Source organism: Ochlerotatus camptorhynchus, unplaced genomic scaffold (assembly GCF_037179485.1).
Source record: "Ochlerotatus camptorhynchus isolate MF236.1 unplaced genomic scaffold, CSIRO-AGI_Acam_v1.1 ptg000225l, whole genome shotgun sequence".
In the NCBI taxonomy this organism is placed as follows: Eukaryota; Metazoa; Arthropoda; class Insecta; order Diptera; family Culicidae; genus Ochlerotatus; species Ochlerotatus camptorhynchus.
This window is the reverse complement of record NW_027040715.1, coordinates 768901-786173: the sequence shown is the minus strand read 5'-3', so window position 1 is coordinate 786173 and position 17273 is coordinate 768901. Positions and strand designations below refer to the sequence as shown.

General features: G+C 37.1%; 1 protein-coding gene across 3 annotated transcripts in view; it reads left to right on the top strand.

Moving 5' to 3' along the window:
* Positions 1-17273, top strand: part of hop (tyrosine-protein kinase hopscotch) — an 87545-nt gene that overhangs the window by 53286 nt on the left and 16986 nt on the right. For all 3 annotated transcript variants that reach the window (XM_065225311.1, XM_065225310.1, XM_065225312.1), the window contains 4 exons: positions 8670-8992; positions 9053-9299; positions 9374-9531; positions 9591-9686. In XM_065225311.1, coding sequence (XP_065081383.1) covers positions 8670-8992; positions 9053-9299; positions 9374-9531; positions 9591-9686 — 824 coding nt within the window. The remainder of the gene's footprint in view (positions 1-8669; positions 8993-9052; positions 9300-9373; positions 9532-9590; positions 9687-17273) is intronic.

The following is a 17273-nucleotide window of genomic DNA, read 5'->3' as shown; positions in this document are numbered from 1 at the left end:
CCATGTATGCATTTTTGACTGTCCTCATTCTGTCACGGTACTATGTGGTTATGGATGAAGGAATGAATGAAAATGTACACACTAAGATTTTGTTTCCGTGTTCGGTAAATTTTACCGAAATCAAAACAGCTGAACGTTCGGTAAAACTTTGACCTTCATTTTAAAGGCTATTGGAGATTTAGTTTTAAAGTAGCTGAAAAGCAATTGAATTGAATCGCTTAAATTTTACCGAAAAGTTCAGCTGTTAAGATTTCGGTAAAAATTATCGAAGTCGGCGATAATTTCTAAGTGTGTAGGTAATATTAGTAAATTGAATTGTGGATGCGTTTTTACTCTGAACAGGAAAAGATAGATAGCACAAGTGATTAATGCATGAAGATTTTTTTTTTCGGAAAACCTGTTGCCCGGTGGGTCTTGTTTTAGTTTCAGCTGACTGACAGAATTAAGTCATCCGATTGTACATTCTTTGTTAGACCGTACATAGGTTCAAATGCACATGAAAATTCAACGACAAAATCCCAGTCGTTCTCTGTAAGCCGGATTTCATCAAATTTGCAGCATAAATCTTTATAAAACGTATTTTGGGTATATTTGCATGCAACCATCTCGTACATAGAACCCCATCTGGTTTCGAAGTCAATTTTCGGAATAGGTACTTTTGCCAAATCGAAAAATGGTTTATAGGGTAGAGCGCTACTTCGTCGTAATCGCCCATTTCCGTTCTATCGATCAGAAAAGATCAATAATATCAATGATTTTAACGTGCACAAATCAATAATAGGTTTGTTCCGATGCGCTAGCTCATTAGCTACAACATAAATCCTGTTAGAGCGCATTGTATGCATATTTACGCTCATTGTTCTCAAAACAAAAGAAGCGCTCCTAGCGAATCCCCTTTTTCTACGTTTATCCGTAGGACGAAGAAAATCTAATGGCGTTTCAATGCGTTAGGACGGAATTGAAACTCGTAGAACGAATTTAGAATCAAGAAGCAGTGTTAGATTTTAGACAATATCTCAACAATTTGTGACTCTTTATGTGGGAAAGGTGAATAAATTTGCAAGTCATATTTGACAGAAATATTACATTTTTTGTTTAAACTCGTTCAGCAAAGAGAGGTAAAGCGCGGGTTGTGCTTAGTAGGACGGAAATTAGATCAAAAACCCTATTCGGTTTTCCGGCAGAATTTCTCTATTTTTCGAATATTCTTCAATCTTTCGTCCTCTCCATTAATCACGTCCTTTACCACCAAGTTGATTGTATGCGTGGCACATTTCAGAGTAGTAATACAAGATTCGTTACCATGCATAAAAATGCTCTCTACCGCCTCTAGCATCTCATCCACGTCTTGATCAACCTGTGCTGATGACACTCATTGGCAATAGATTCATCGTGTTTCTCTTCAACATTGTTGAACATGTCTTCAGGGCTAATCTCAGTTTCCGAATCGAGAGCCATGTGCTGAGACCTGTTCAATTCCCGTACACATTTTAGCATATTCTTGCCATTGTCCGTGGTACATGAATAAATATCAGTCTTCAAGGTGCAGCAAGGCGCTTGTGAGCAAAGAGGTTTTCGTACTCACGAGAACATTCATTCTGTGTTCACGCGTGCACTCAGCCAAATGAACATGAGCTCGAGCGTATGTTCAAAGTTCATGCGCGCACTTCGTTTTCTTCGGCGTTCGAACATCAATGTTCACACCCAAGCGCAGACGCTGGTTTTCCTTTCAACATTTTGTTTTCGAGTAAACGTGTGGTGTGTGTGACGAACGCGAAAATATTTTAGTAGTGATTTAGAAGCATTATCTATTCAGATAACGATAGATCTTCAGATAAGAAAGATATTTGATAGAAGGAGTAATCGCCGGTAAATTAAAAAAACAAAGTTCCGACGGAAGTATATTTAACTGTAGCGCTGATAGAGATTCGCGCTATATCACGGTCAATCAGAACGGCTCAGCGACTGAATTTAGATGACACAGATCATTTTGTTTCCATACGAAATTTACTCATATAAGGGAAAGCCTGCAGTTATTTATTAGCTATGAGTTCCTGCAGGTTTTGCCAAATATGAGTAAATTTCATATGGAGTCAATGAGTCAATTGAAGTCAGTCGCTGAGTTGTTCTGATTGGCCGTGTATGTCGCTATTTTCATTCAAAAACTCTCAAAGCGAATTGGAGCTAAACAATACGTTTTGTGTTAACTTCTTTACTAACGCGATTTATTTAATTATTTGCAAAATTTCTTGATGAGGATGACTTTTATAAGAAAGCTCTTTATGGGTTGTAGTGGTATTTCTGTCAGACTGATTTTGAATTCATCATATGTTTCCTGTGTGAATGGATATATTTATTTTAATGACACATACATCGAGGTATGTAGGAAGATCTACTTTGGAGGCAAACATATAACATTCTTATTGGATACCAGATGGGGCCCAATGAATACAAGGGCCTCAGACAGCTTAATGGTAAAGGCATTGTCTTCCAAGTCGGAGGTGGCGGGTTCGATTCCCGGTCCAGTCAAGGGAATTTTTCGGTTTGATAATTTTCTTGATTTTCATGGGCATAAGGTATCATTGTGCTTGCCATATGAAATTTTTTCTTGGACCGCTATCTAGAAAAATTATGTAGGTCTTGGAGCTATGAAAATTTAACGTGTTTCAAAAGTTTCTATATCCGAGGTCTTCAAAATTGATTGTCTAAAAATTGTCAACATTTGTCTTGTTATTAGGTAATCATAAGGTAAAAGGATGATGCACACAATATTTTCATTCTATGTCCGACATAACTCAAATAGGTCGAGGAGGGACAAATATTAAATAACAGAAAAGAAATAAATTTACGTATAAGCAACTCATTTAATGATAAATTCATGAATTAATAATACAAAATTTTTTTGTGTACTTTAAGGATAAAGCTAAGAGCTAAATTTTCAAATTTTGGGTGACATAAAACAAAAATCAAATTTGCATTAGTCTTAGTCATGGTGACCAGCAAATCCCAATTTGTAATTTCCCGGGGTTTTCCCGGAATTTTGGTGATTTTTCCGGTTGTTTTGCTTTCTAAATTATAGCCCATTTAGCCGAGTGGTCTCTTCGGCTCAATCGCATCCGGTTATTTGCTTAATTTAAATGTAATTTTACAACCGGGAAATACATTTTTTTTTAAACAAAAATCGTTAGTTTCTTATCAAGAAGTCATTAATAATTTTCTATGTTTTAACTAGGAGAAATGGATGTAATGTCGGCCTAAATGCTCCTAATTTGGGCCCATACATAAATTCAGCAATCGACTAAATTTTCAATGGCGACCAAAAATATCCATTAGTACCGTCCCAATGACGAGTTCATCTAGATAAAGTTGATAAATAGCAGATTTTTAGCGATGGTCCCAATCTTAGATCCATAGGCCAACATTAGAGCCATTTCCCCTATATTGAAAAAAAAAAAAAAAAATCGCTAAAAACTCTTTGCAGGATTTTCATGAAATGTTCTCATATTTCCTTTAGAATCATTTCCTACCACAGAGTTATTTTCAGAGTTTCCGTAAAATTCATTTGAGATTCTCTCCGAGAGGCCCTTGAAAATGTCTGTACAACATTACAGAACACTAAAAAAAAATCGAAGAATTCATCCTAAAATTTGTTTTGAAAAAACTTACTGAAACTTCCTTACATACTCCTTTCATTCTATTTAGAATTGGTCCTTATATTCCGTATGACTTTCATGTAAATCTTCTTAAAAATTGTCGCATAATTCTGCTCATAATTATCTTGGAGCTCTCCAATAAATTCTTCTCGAGATACTCTTACAATTAAACACGGAATTCTCATAAAACTCATTCCAGAATTCCCTTGGAATTGTTCCTTCAAAATTCGATTCCCCTGGTATTTATCGTGAGATCCTTGAAACTCTCTTTAGAATTCACTTGATATTATCTTTAAATTTTCTAAGAATTTCCTTCGAATTGTCATCACAATTCTGCTAAGAACTTATTTTGAATACAGGTATACCTCGATATAACGTAACTGTCACTTTTGACTTCCATCGCCGATTTCTCGCAAACGATCATTCAATCAAGCAAAGTAATGATTCCATCGGAAAGTCGAGATAAACCTTCGTCTATTGGTAATGTTGATTTATATGATTGAATTATTATTTGAGAGATATCAACGATGACGGTCAAAAGTGACAGTTACGTTATATCGAGGTATACCTGTATTCATTTACAATGGACCTGGAATCCGCATCACAATCGTCATGAATTTTCCAAAAGCACTACCTAAAGATTCTACTCTGAACGTCTGAAGTCCCACAAATGACTGAGAGTTCTAGTGATATCTCTCTTAGAGTTCTTAAAATAGATCTATTGGTATTTTTCTCTAACAAAACATTGTTGTTATCTGCAGAATTCATCCTAAAATTTCTACAAAATTCTCATAACATTTAGTTCATTAACCCTCCGTTACTCGCGCCAACTTTTTTAACACGAGTACTCGCGCGTTGTACTTTGTACAACAGTGTGAGTTTTCTATTGCCATTTTGCAGCCGAGCTACCAATCGATATGAAACAAACGGGTATTCCTTCAAAAACTTGTTTTTAACTAAACAAGCTTAACATTTATTACAGTTAACCCCCAAAAAATGCGGATAATAGAGAAAATGTGAATGTAAACCGCGTAAACGGTGTCCGTACTATGTGGGATTCGACTTGATTGGATACAACATAGAAAATCTCGAGATCCTGACCAGATAGAAAGTTACTGTCTTCGGCACAGTTGTTCTAGAGATCATAACCTTTTTGCTGGTGGAGAGTAGTTCCAAAAATTCTCACTACGTGGCGCTAGTATATACGTGCAATTTTCGCATATACAATAGTTCCAGATCCTGAGCAGATAGAAAGTTACTGTTTTCGACAAACTTGTTCAGGGGGTCAAGACTTTGTGGCTGGTGGACAGTAGCCCAAAATTTTCACACCACGTGGCGCTAGTAAACGTGAACAGTTCTCGCGTATGCTATAGCTTGAGATCCTGAACAGGTAGAAAATTACTGGCTTCGAAAAAGTTGTTCAAAATTTTTACACTACGTGGCATTAGTATACACGCGAAAAAATATCTCGAGATTCTGATCAGATAGAAAGTTACTGTCGTCGACAAAGTTTTCCAAGTATTCATAACTTTTTCGCTAGTGAAAATTAGTTCAAAATTTTCTCACTACGTAGCGCTAGTATACACGTGAAATTCTCGCATGTGCTTTGTTTCGAGATCCTTACCAGATAGAAAGTTACTGTCTTCGACAAAGTTGTTCAGGAGGTCAAAGCCTATTGCTTGGTGTACAATAGTTGAGAATTTCCTAAGCGGCGCTAGTATACACGTGAAATTTTTACATATGAAATATCACGAGATCCTGACCAAATAGAATGTTACTGTCCTGGGCAAAGTTGTTCAGGGGGCCAAGGCCTTTTCGCTGGTGGAAAGAAATTCATTTTTTTTTCACATCATTGCGCTTGTATACACGTGCAATTCTCGCATTAGATACATTTTGAGACCTGCTAAACTGTCATCGGCAAAGTTGTCCAGGAGATCAAAACTTTTTAATTGGTCGACAGTACAGAATTTTCTCACTACGCGGCGTTAAGATATACGTGAAATCTTCGCATATATAATATCTCGACATCCTGAACAGCTGGAAATTTACTGTTCTTAGCAAAGCTGTTTATGAGATAAAGATCTTTTGGCTGATGAAAAGTAGTTCAGAAATTTCTCAAAATTTGGCAGGCAATTCTCGCATATCAAATATCATAAAATAAAAATACAATTAACATCAGCCTTAGTGGGATAAGACAAATATATTCTTGGGGTGAGTCGTTCCACTTGTATACCTCTGATAAATTAGTGGTAAAACGTATCTCAGATGGAAAACATTATCTTAAAGATCAATATCGCTGAAACTTCCACAAAATTAATGTTTAGAGTCTCCCTTTCATCTTAGGCTAATTTAAAAATGTCTTATCGAGGGGTCTAGAACAAAAAAAAAGTCCCTGTATTTACGTGTGCACGGACAACGAGACTAACTCAGAGAGTGAGGCACTTTTGCTCAGTTGAATGGAGAAATTTATAAAACCGTACACCCCCGATTATAAGTTTAAGGACACCCCCAAAAAACATGCAAATGTGTTATGTTCATATCTTTGTCATTTTACGTCCAATATACGTTCTTTTTAGAACATTTGAAAGATTTTGAATGGAAATACGAAGAGGCAAATTGCTGAATAAAATTTTCAAATTTTGTATACCAAAGGTTCACCCAAAGTTACACTATTTTTCGAAATGTTCTCTGAAGAATCATGATTGATTTTCTCAGAATTGAGTTGAAAAATATATATTTGAATTAAAAGTAGTAGTAGAACCCTTATTCTTTGAACAAAACACATTTGCATGTATTTTTGGGGTGTATTTAAGCTTATGATCGGAGTGTAGGTTACTCAGCGCTGAGGAACTACGCTTTTGGAAATTTCTCCAGACAACTGAGTAAAGCAATCTCATGACTGAGATAGTCCTATGGCTCGACTGGCTAACTCGTGTATATATATTTTATACATTTTACATTACATCACACATTTTAGACGAACTGAGTAGATTCTTCTCGTTTAAATTTAGGATAAGGTGTAACCATAAATTCGACGTTACACTCCTAGCAGCGTAGGAATAGCGGTATAATGAAAGAGATGATAATTTCATATTATCAGGCCTTTTGTTTATGACTTTGGGTGTACCTACACCTTTAGAATGTTTTACCAAGATGGGCACCACCGAGCAGCTGGGTATTTTATTTTGCTGGATCTCAGCGAAAAACTTGCCACGTGGTGAGAAAATTCTTAACTACCGTCTACCAGCCAAAAAGTCTTGACCCCCTAAACAACTTTGCCGAAGACAGCAACTTTCTAGCTGATCAAGATTTCGAGCTGAATATGCGTGAAAGGAACGTATATACTAGCGCCGCATAGTGAGAAAATTCTGAACTATTGTCACCCAACAAAAAGATCCTGACTTCCTGAAAAACTTTGCCGGATATTTACTTTATATCTGGTCAGGATCTAGAGATATTTTATATGTGAGAATTTCACATGTATAGTAGCGCCGCGAAGTGAGAAAACTCTGAACAACTATCCACCTGCGAAAAAAACTTGACCTCCTGAACAACTATGCCGAAGACAGTACCTTTCTATCTGGTCGGGAACTCGTGATATTTTATATGAGAATTTCACGTGTATACTAGCGTCGCGTTGTGAACAAATTCTGAACTATTGAGCGCCAAGCAATAGGCTTTGACCTCCTGAAAAACTTTGTGGAAGACAATAACTTTCTATCTGGTCAGGATATCGATATATTCCATGTTGTAATCAATTAAGTCAAATCCCACGTAGTATGGTCACAGTTTACGCGGTTTCCATTTACATTTTCCCTATTATCCGCATTTTTTAGGTGTTTACTGTTACCAAAGTTTAGCTTGATCAGATCAAAACAAGTTTTTTGAGGAATACTCGTTGGTTTCAGATCGATTGGTAGCTCAGCAACAAAATGGCAAAAGAAAACTCATGTGTGTTGTACAAAGTACAACAGTCCGAGTAATGGAGGGTTAAAGTGACTGTATCCTCAAAATATTTTCCAGTTCATGGGTCTTGCAAATGTTTAAAGGTCCGGAATCTTATTTTTCCAGGTTTTTTCATCGAAATTCATTTGCTTTTCCCGATTTTTTCCCGGCGATTTCGAATTCGCGCCTTTTTCCCGAGGGGGGGGGGGGGGGGCTCATAGCCTAGTCAGTAAAGGCACGGTATTACCAAGCCGGAGGCGGCGGGTTCAATTCCCGGTCATTGTGCTTGCCACACAATATACAAATTCATGCATTGGTATTGGCATCGAAAGCTCTCAATTAATAACTGTGGAAGTGCATTTAGAACACTAAGTTGAGAGCACGCAATAGGCTAATGTGCACTAAGCAATAAGCTTAAAATGCGAATAAGAAGAAGAAGAAGAAGCCTTTTTCCCGGTTTTCCTGAATTCCTGATTCACTTTAAAACAAATAAATATTAATTTTCGTCAACGAAATATTGTAACCGTTTGCTTCCGATCAATAAATGTCACTATTAGTTACCCTTTTTATTGCTTTAATGTCACTATTTGGTCACTATTTCCGTTATTTTAGTCACTTAAGTCACTACTATTATATTACATATCCACTACCAGCCCTGATATTAGAGGTAATGCATAATTAAGTCATGCAGGTTTTAAGATTCTTCGACAAACAATGCATAGGAAAATCGTGACGTATGAGGGAGGGTTTTTTTTTCACGTGACATAATGAATGACCCGTTAGTATTTTGTGCAGTAATCATTAATTTATCAGTAATCTATTTAATACTGTACGTCAGTAATCTCGCATTGCATACCATAAGCAATTTGTTTCGTCGCGTCATTTTTCCAGTGAACACCAATTTCAGTTCACCGTAACGATTTGTCTCACCACGTGCGTTCATTTTCAACCACACCGGTAATGGAACATTACCAAATTGAGAAATCAAACGCATGGTGCGGCGCCTCAATCATGTCTAATTGATGTTAACCTAGTCTCAATCAATATCCCTGCCGTTCGTTTTGTCCACAGATTCCCAAAATATCGAATCTGAAAACGCTGGACAGGATCCTGTTCAACTACTACTACTACCAACTGCGGCACGATCTGCTGCACAGCAAAATTGGCGAAATCGATCACGACGAGTACAAGAACAAAATCCTGGGCTACGTTGTCAACGATATGTACCGGAAGATGGTGGAGCATGACGTACCGATATCGGAGCTGAAGCGCACCTACGAGGAGTACATCCCGCGGAAGATCAACAAAGAGCACTCGTTGTTCTTCTTCAACTGGGCCCGGTCCAAGGTGTTTAGCTCACTGAACAAGATCTGCAACAAGACTCATGACGTAGAGTAAGTTACATTGGAATGTTAATCCCACCAAACTCGTACTAATCAGCGTTTTCCTTCCAGCTATGTAAAAAGTGTGTATATAGACGATATCGATAACATTGCACCCTGTTATCTGTATGAGGAGTACAACTGCAGCATACCGTACCCGCCGGAGGATGGTATGCGTACGCAGGGCAAGTGTAAGGTAAAGGTGAAGTTTGCTCCCTACGGCAACGGTAGGACAACGAAAAGTGCAAAATCAGGCAAAAATGCGCAAAAGGATGACAACGAGTCACTGCCGGGGCTGAAGGTGTTATATTCGCAGGAGGTAAATGTGATCGATGTTCGAATAGTTCATCTTTGATTATGACACGGTGTTTGTTTCTCTTCTACGGTTCGCAGTGGAGGCACGTGGCGAATATCGATGAAATTTTTACTATACTAGTAGACAACCTGACGGTGAACATTTCACTGAAGGATCAGTCGAATCTATACTCGATAGACTTCAACAGTCAGACTGAATTAGACTCGTTCGTAACGTGTTTATCTGGTTATTATAGGTAAGGTTCAGCTACAGTGGTGCGGATCGATTACTGAAATGAATTTCCGTCTATTTTAGGTTAATGTGTAAGTGGACTGTGTATCTGTGTAAACCCTATCTGTCCTCACCAACATTGAATAGACTTACGGAACTCAAATGCCATGGTCCTATTGGGTAAGTAGTAGTATTTTTTTTAAATATAATTTTCTTTGAGGAATCTTCTTTTCTGGTTCGACGTCGTTCAAGGTTCGACCTACACTTAGACAAATAGACTTAAGAATTTCATAAGGCTCGACTTATGAAAGATTTTCGTCTAACATGAGGTAGCTATACTACGCCATTAGCCATTCCATTTTCCCAAGCGTTGACTGACAAGTGGTCCAGACACAGGAACCGAAATCTCAACGTCCATGGTTCGGTTCCAGTCTGCTCAGTTTTATTACTTTTTTGTCGACATTAGCAGGGCTTGTAGTGAGTCACTTTTTAGTGACTTGGCCACTTTTTTCAAGCCAGTCACTAAAAAGTGTCTTTTTTTTAAGGTCAAGTCACTAAAGTCACTTTTTCTTGTAATCAGTTACTATTTTCCACTTTTTTAGCGTGAATTTATTTCAAGATTGAGCATTCTTTGCTTTTTAACGTTTAATCGTCTTTCTCTATCTATAGGGTGTCTACTCATTTTTCTAAATAAAATTTCCCGATTTACAGGTTTTTCCAGAACTTGAACGGGTAAATTCAACGCTTATAACCAGAAAGCTATTTGAAAATGCGTTTAAAATATGCTTTTTTTTTCTGGAAGACCAAAAACAACAGTAATTAACCCAAACGTTTTTAAGACATGGCAATCAGTTTTAAAGGAACAACTTTATAATCAAACCCACTTCATAATCAAAAGCACTTGCTTAATTTCTCACTTTGATAAAGTTAAAAAAAAAAACTTACTTAATTAGAGTAAGTCCAAGATCTAAAAATATTCAATGTCTTGTAGTTTCGTATTCCATGTACAAGTTCAAGATATTGAAAATTTTCTAAGTGCCTGAATTAAGGAAAACATTAGATGATTTATTTCAAGTTCGTAATTAACTTCATGAAAGATTAGAGATCTTCATTGCAGTTCTATTAACTTCACAACAATTGTAGAAACTTTGAAGAAGTTTTGAGCAATGAAAGGAAGTGCTGAGAATTTCAGTGAAGCTAACACACTGAAATTATGGGGAACCTACTGGAAGCTTTAAGATCCTCAAATCTGTTCTTTTAAAATCCGAATATTTTCAGGAACTTTAATGAAGTTCCTAGAATTTCAGAGCACTTCACAGGTGTTAAGCAAACTTGAGAAATATAGAAACCTTGAGGGGTATTGTGCAAATTTAAGAAGTTCTAAGCACCTCAGAAAAGCTAGATCTAGAGATCTTTGGGGAATTTCAGATCTTAAGAGCAGTTCCCATGACTTTAATGGAGCAGTTTAAATATCTATAATCGTAAATTTAGAAACATTGAAAACCCTTAAGATGTTCCGAGAATTTCAGGGAAGTACAGAGACCATCAGATAATTTATGAAAACTTCAGAAATATTTCAGGAACTTCACAGAAGTTCAAAGAATTTCTGGGAAATTTATCTTCCATAGAATTGAGAGCTTTAGGGACGCTTCGAGAACATCAAGAGAGATCAGTGAATCAAAGGGCAGTTCAAATAATTTCAAGAAAATTGTAGAAACCTTAAATAAGTTCCGGAAACTTCAGCAAAGCTCCGGTAGAACTTCTGGAACGTGATAAACATTATATGGACATCCGGAAAACGTGAGAGTATTTTAAGGGTGTTATATCATGGAGATTTCAAGAACTTAAAAAAAAGCGAAAATTTAGCTAAGTTGATCAGAGAATATCAACGGAGTTCCATTAATTTAAAAAACAAATGGAATTCCGTGGAATTATGGTTTATCCGAAGAATTCTATGATTGATCCAAAATTGTCAGAGAATTTTGAATAAATATGTATATCAGAAAATTTGCCGGATTACTATACAAATTTAGAGAACTGCAGGTAAGCATAGATAAGTGCAAGGAAAATAAGTGAGCGTTTTTAATAGTTAGAATACTTAAGGAAAATTGTCGAAACTTCAAGGCAAATCAATTAATTTCAGTAAAGTTGCGGATTCTTAAAATATACTGATCAATCCAGGGCTGTCTAGAGAACTTTAAAGAAATTCAATAATCGTTAAGGTAGTTTTAATAACACCAGGAAAGTCTAGACTATTGAAGAAGTTTTAAATAAGTGTCGATAATTTAATGAAACTTCAGAAAAATCATGAGAACTTCAGTGAAAATCATAAAACTATATTAATTATTTTGTTATAATTCCATGAAAATTGCGGAAGGATAAAAATTCCAGAAATTTATAAAAACTTCGAAAACATCACAGAAGGACAGTGGTCTTCAGAAACATTTCGAGAACTTCATACAAATCCATGGAGCTTAAGCGGAGATCCGCGAGCTTCAGGAATTTTTATAAATATTATCGAAATGCGGGAGCATTTGAAAGTAGTTTAGTAAGCTCAAAAAATTGGAGGAATTGCAGGGAGAGGTCAGTTCCATTAGTTTCAAAAAATTAGTGGGAAATTTCAAGCAATTCCCATATTTTTAGATAACTTCAGAGACGTTAAAAATTTAATTGAGGCCTTCGCAGAAGTTCAATAGTTCACTGAAGCTTGAACATTTTAAGGACGGCACAATTAAATTCAGCGCAGTTCAACAAGCTTCATGAGAACTGCAAAAACGTTAAAGCAGTTTTGAGAATTTCAGAAAAGAACAGAGAACCTCAGAGCAGTTCCGTTAGCATTAGAGAAGTCACATAAAGTTTAAAGAAGTTTAGAGAACTTCAGCGAATTGTTAAACCTTTAGAATCTCATGATCGTTAGAAAAATTAAGGAAACCTTAGGAGGTCCTATTAAGTTCAGGGCAGTTTGAGAATCTGATGAGTAGTATTGTGAGCATCAGGCTAGTTTCTCAAACTGCAAAAGAACTTCAAGGCAGATTCATTAACTTCAGGAAAAATTTGGGATGTTCTCAGAATAGTCCATTCCATATTCAATAGAAATTTCGATGAAGCTATCCTCCGAATTCAATTTTATTTTTGTTTTTCTCGAAATTACCTTGAAATTCTCCACAATAAGACAGACACCCTTTGGAAAGATTATCAGAATATTCATTGAATTCATTTCAGATTTTCTTTTGAATCTGACTTCTTCCCTTGGAATTCTATTCACATTGAAAGTCGCCTAAGAGTTCATTGGCATTTCTACTCACAAATTCCTTAGAATTCTTCTCATAATTTGTTCGGCAAACTCTCCTGAATTTTTTTCTCCGAATTCCTTTGAAGATGTCCTGAAGTTATTCTCAGATTTCATTATAATCCTTCTTTTAGTATTTAAAAAAAAATCCAAGGACTTATGCTCTGAATTTGTTTTCTCCCACAAACTTTATTAAATTATCCTCAGAATGCCCTTGGAATTTTCCTTTGAGTTGTGCTCCTCAGAAATTCCTAAGAGTTTTCAATAAAATTTACTTCTAATTCAGGGTCACTTTTAAGTCACTATTTTTACAACTTTAAGTCACTATTTAGTCACTTATTTCTTCAACATGGTCATTAAAATCACTATTTTTGACAACAGTGGTGGCTACCAGCCTTGCATTAGTTTTCATAAGGCATAGCTTTGAAATTTATACCGAATTCATGTGGCTAAAATTCATAAGTGGTTCTTATGGAATTCTAACGTACTTTTGCCTCAGTGTACTGTACAATGCTACACTGAGGCAAAGGAACGTTAGAATTCCATAAGAATTATTTATGAAATTTCGACAAAAGGATTTCTTATAAAAAACAATAAGTTTGGTGGATGAACCAGAATTGATAAGATAGTTTAAGAAACTTAAAAAAAGTTATATAAAATGTAGCAGACCGGAACCGAATCCTGAGCATTGCAGATTATTGACTCCGTGATTTTCTCTCACACCTATCAACGCTTTGGAAATAGAAAAGGTGTATAAGAACTACTGGTAGTACCTCATGTATCACGATAATCGTTCATTAGTCGTATGAAATGCATAACTCAAGCCCATTGTATCTTATGAATTCAAAATTGTCCAGGTTCATAAGTAATCTCTACGGGAATTCTTAAGATTTTTGCCTTAGTGTTCACCAACAAACTCTGTTCGTGGCTGCTTATATCCAGTTTCTCAAGCGTCCCACACTTCCTAGATCTTTCGATTCGAGGCCAACCCAACAAACAATCGTCTATTGAAGAAACGACTTCTTGGCCATTTTATTCAACTGCATGCTTAATAGTACTTGTACTATTTTTAATAATAACTTCTGTTCAGGCTTTGTTCACACAAATCTGGAGAATTTATTCAACCACAACATTGAACTACTGGTGTTGTATAAGGTATGACGAGAAGCTTTTATTCGACTTATATGAGTTGTAACAGAGTTTATACGATAAAATTTTTGATTATTCAGCGTTTATTAGACATCACTGCTTCCTTAAAACAGTGGAGCTCTGTATACGCTTGATTCTCATGTGAAGTAACGTTTAATTAGACATTATTATACATTTATTAAACGATTATTCAACTGTGGGAAAATTAACCCGAAAATAAGAGGACAGGGAAGGGTGTGTGTGTGTTTCTTTTTTAAGTGTATTGTATTTTCAATATTTCTGACGTGGCTCGCACCACACAGATATTAGAAAATTTATTAAATACTTATACATGCCGTTGTATGGGAATCGAACCATGTACCTTCCGATCACCAGCCGCTTGCCTTGTCATCTGAGCTATCCTAGAATTCATCATATGGGTAACTCAATAATTTATAAAAGCTTGCATGAATGTAAATACCTATCAGCACTCCCGATCGCAACTCTAGCTCCTTCAAGGCTCTGTGGGAACGATTAATTCATTCATCGTTGTTTTAAATGAGACCAATGTTGCCTCTTCACATCTCCAAGTCGAAAGAAAGGATGCTCGGTTATATTTTAAACTAGATCAATGCATTCATTATCGTGAGTCATGTGATCGATATTACTATTTAAATTAATTATGTTCTACACAAATAAAAAAAAAGTTGAGCTTGGAATTGAACTCACGACCTTCTAATTGGAAAGCGGAAACGGTAGCCACTACTCTACTGATTTTGCCTTGTTGTAAGACTGAATCAGTGTTGTCGAATAATGAATCTAATAAAGGGTGATACGGTCAAAATTTGGTCAAGGGAAAACGCGTGTAAATCGGTGGAATCGTTTATTTAAAAAATCAAATTAAATTTCTTTTTCAAGTTCAATTAGTATAAAATTCAGGAAAAATATTCAGTTAGGCTTCCGCTTTTCCAAATCCGAATTGCCGGACCTTACACTTGACCCCTGCCATCAGATTTTGTACAGCCACCTTGTCCACCTTCTTCGCCGCAGAAAGCCAGTTTGCCTTGAACTGCTGCTCGCCCTTAGCAGTTTTTTTTGGTCTTCTTTAGGTTCCGCTTGACAATAACCCAGTATTTCTCAATTGGGCGGAGCTCTGGCGTGTTGGGAGGGTTCTTGTCCTTGGGAACCACCTGCACGTTGTTGGCGGCGTACCACTCCATGGCCTTTTTACTGTAATGGCAAGATGCCAAATCCGGCCAAAACAGTACGGAACAACCGTGTTTCTTCAGGAAAGGCAGCAGACGTTTATTCAAACACTCTTTCACGTAAATTTCTTGGTTGACAGTCCCGGAAGCTATGAAAATGCTGCTTTTCAAGCCACAGGTACAGATGGCTTGCCAAACCAGATATTTCTTTGCGAACTTTGGCAGTTTCATGTGCTTGAAAACATCTGCTACCTTTCCCCTTCCTTTTGCCGTATAAAACTCCTGTCCCGGAAGCTGCTTGTAGTCGGCTTTGACGTAGGTTTCGTCGTCCATTACCATGCAGTCAAACTTCGTCAGCATCGTCGTGTACAGCCTCCGGGATCGCGCTTTGGCCGTCGTATTTTGTTTATCATCGCGATTTGGAGTCACTACCTTCTTGTAAGTCGATAGTCCGGCTCGTTTTTTGGCTCGATGCACGGTTGTAGACGATACACCCAGCTTATTTGCGGCATCTCGGAGAGAGAGGTTAGGGTTTCGCTTGAAACTACCGGCAACTCTCTTTGTCGTCTCAGCGGCATCCGGTTTTCGATTTCCCCCCAATCCAGACTTCCTGGCAGTCGACAAACGTTCCCCAAACACTTTAATTACATTTGTAACGGTTGATTTGGCAACTTTTAGCGATTTTGCCAACTTTGCGTGCGAGTAGCTCGGATTTTCGCGATGCGCGAGCAAAATTTTGATACGCTGCTCTTCTTGCTTGGACGGCATTTTGACAACTGAAGAGTGAATTCCAAAATCAAAATAGGAGCAACATTCTACACACACACACACACCTTTAAAATGAGGGGTGTTCAGGTTTTTTAAATGCAAAATTGAAAGAAATACGTCAAGTTGATATTGACCAAATTTTGACCGTATCACCCTTTACGTCGTTTGTAAAGCAATGCAATGAAATCTAATAATGGAGCTAGAAAACATTTATAAGACGTTTAATAAAGCATTTTATTCAATCATTTGAAAACAGTCGAATAAAAGCGACAATGTATGTGCAAATAACACTTATTCAGTTTGTTATTAGATCAAACTTCTGGCATTGAATAAGGAAGACAGTCAACGTTTATAAAGCTTTTAATAAGGAAATTAATCATATCAGAGTAAACGGCGGTATAAAACCGCATCTATCGATCTCAATGAGCTTTTTTAAGCACATAATTCGACATCCTGTTTTATTCAGCATTGTACACTGTTATACAGCATTTATTCAATGTGTATGCTTATTTGTGACTTCAGATTGTTTGTTGGGAATGCCACCTTTTTTAATATTATTGTCCGCCATTTTCATAACGTGTCCCGCTTGTTGCACCATTCCAGCTTCAACGACTTTCTAGTGTACTCGAAAAAAAAATGCAAAAAACTCTCAGGGAATAAACAAACACCTAGGGGTAAGAGGGGCATAGTGAGCATCCCGTGCACCAGCTTGGACTTCCGGCCGTTCGGAACAAATTGGTTGGTGGTAGGATCAATATCATAATGATATTGAACCTACTACCAGTTGAATTGCGTCATGCAGCTGGTGATCCAGAGCCAAACTGCGGGATGCTCACTATGCCGCACCTGTTCACTATGCCCCTCCTCCCTCTATTAGCTATGTTTTTGCAAAGTTGGTTTATTCAACCTCCTCTCCTAGGCTAAATGCCCGTACCTTGGTTTTAACGCTATCCATTAAATCCTATGCAACACTTTCATCCACTCTTTCTTAAAATCCTTGTCGTTTTTGAAGACCTTCCCTATTTTCCGGAGCTTGCCCTTCATAATCGCCCAGAATTTTTCTATTTGGCGAAGTTCTGCTTGGCGTCCGCTTTAATGTACGTCTCGTCGTCCATTACTATGTATTTCAGCTGCACCTACCACCACAGCTTCCTGGCGCGGGATTTAGCCATCGTATTCTGTTTATCGGTTCAGTTAGGTGTCTTCCTTACCTTGAAGCAGGGCCCCACAAAGTCACTTTCAATCGAAAATTGTCAAGTGACGATGAAGAAGCTGTAAACCATCACTTTCAATCGAAAGTCATTCTGTCTTCTCTTCGAGCAGATCCCCGTCAACATCAACATAACCACTTTCGATCAGTTTTCATGCTGTTTGTTT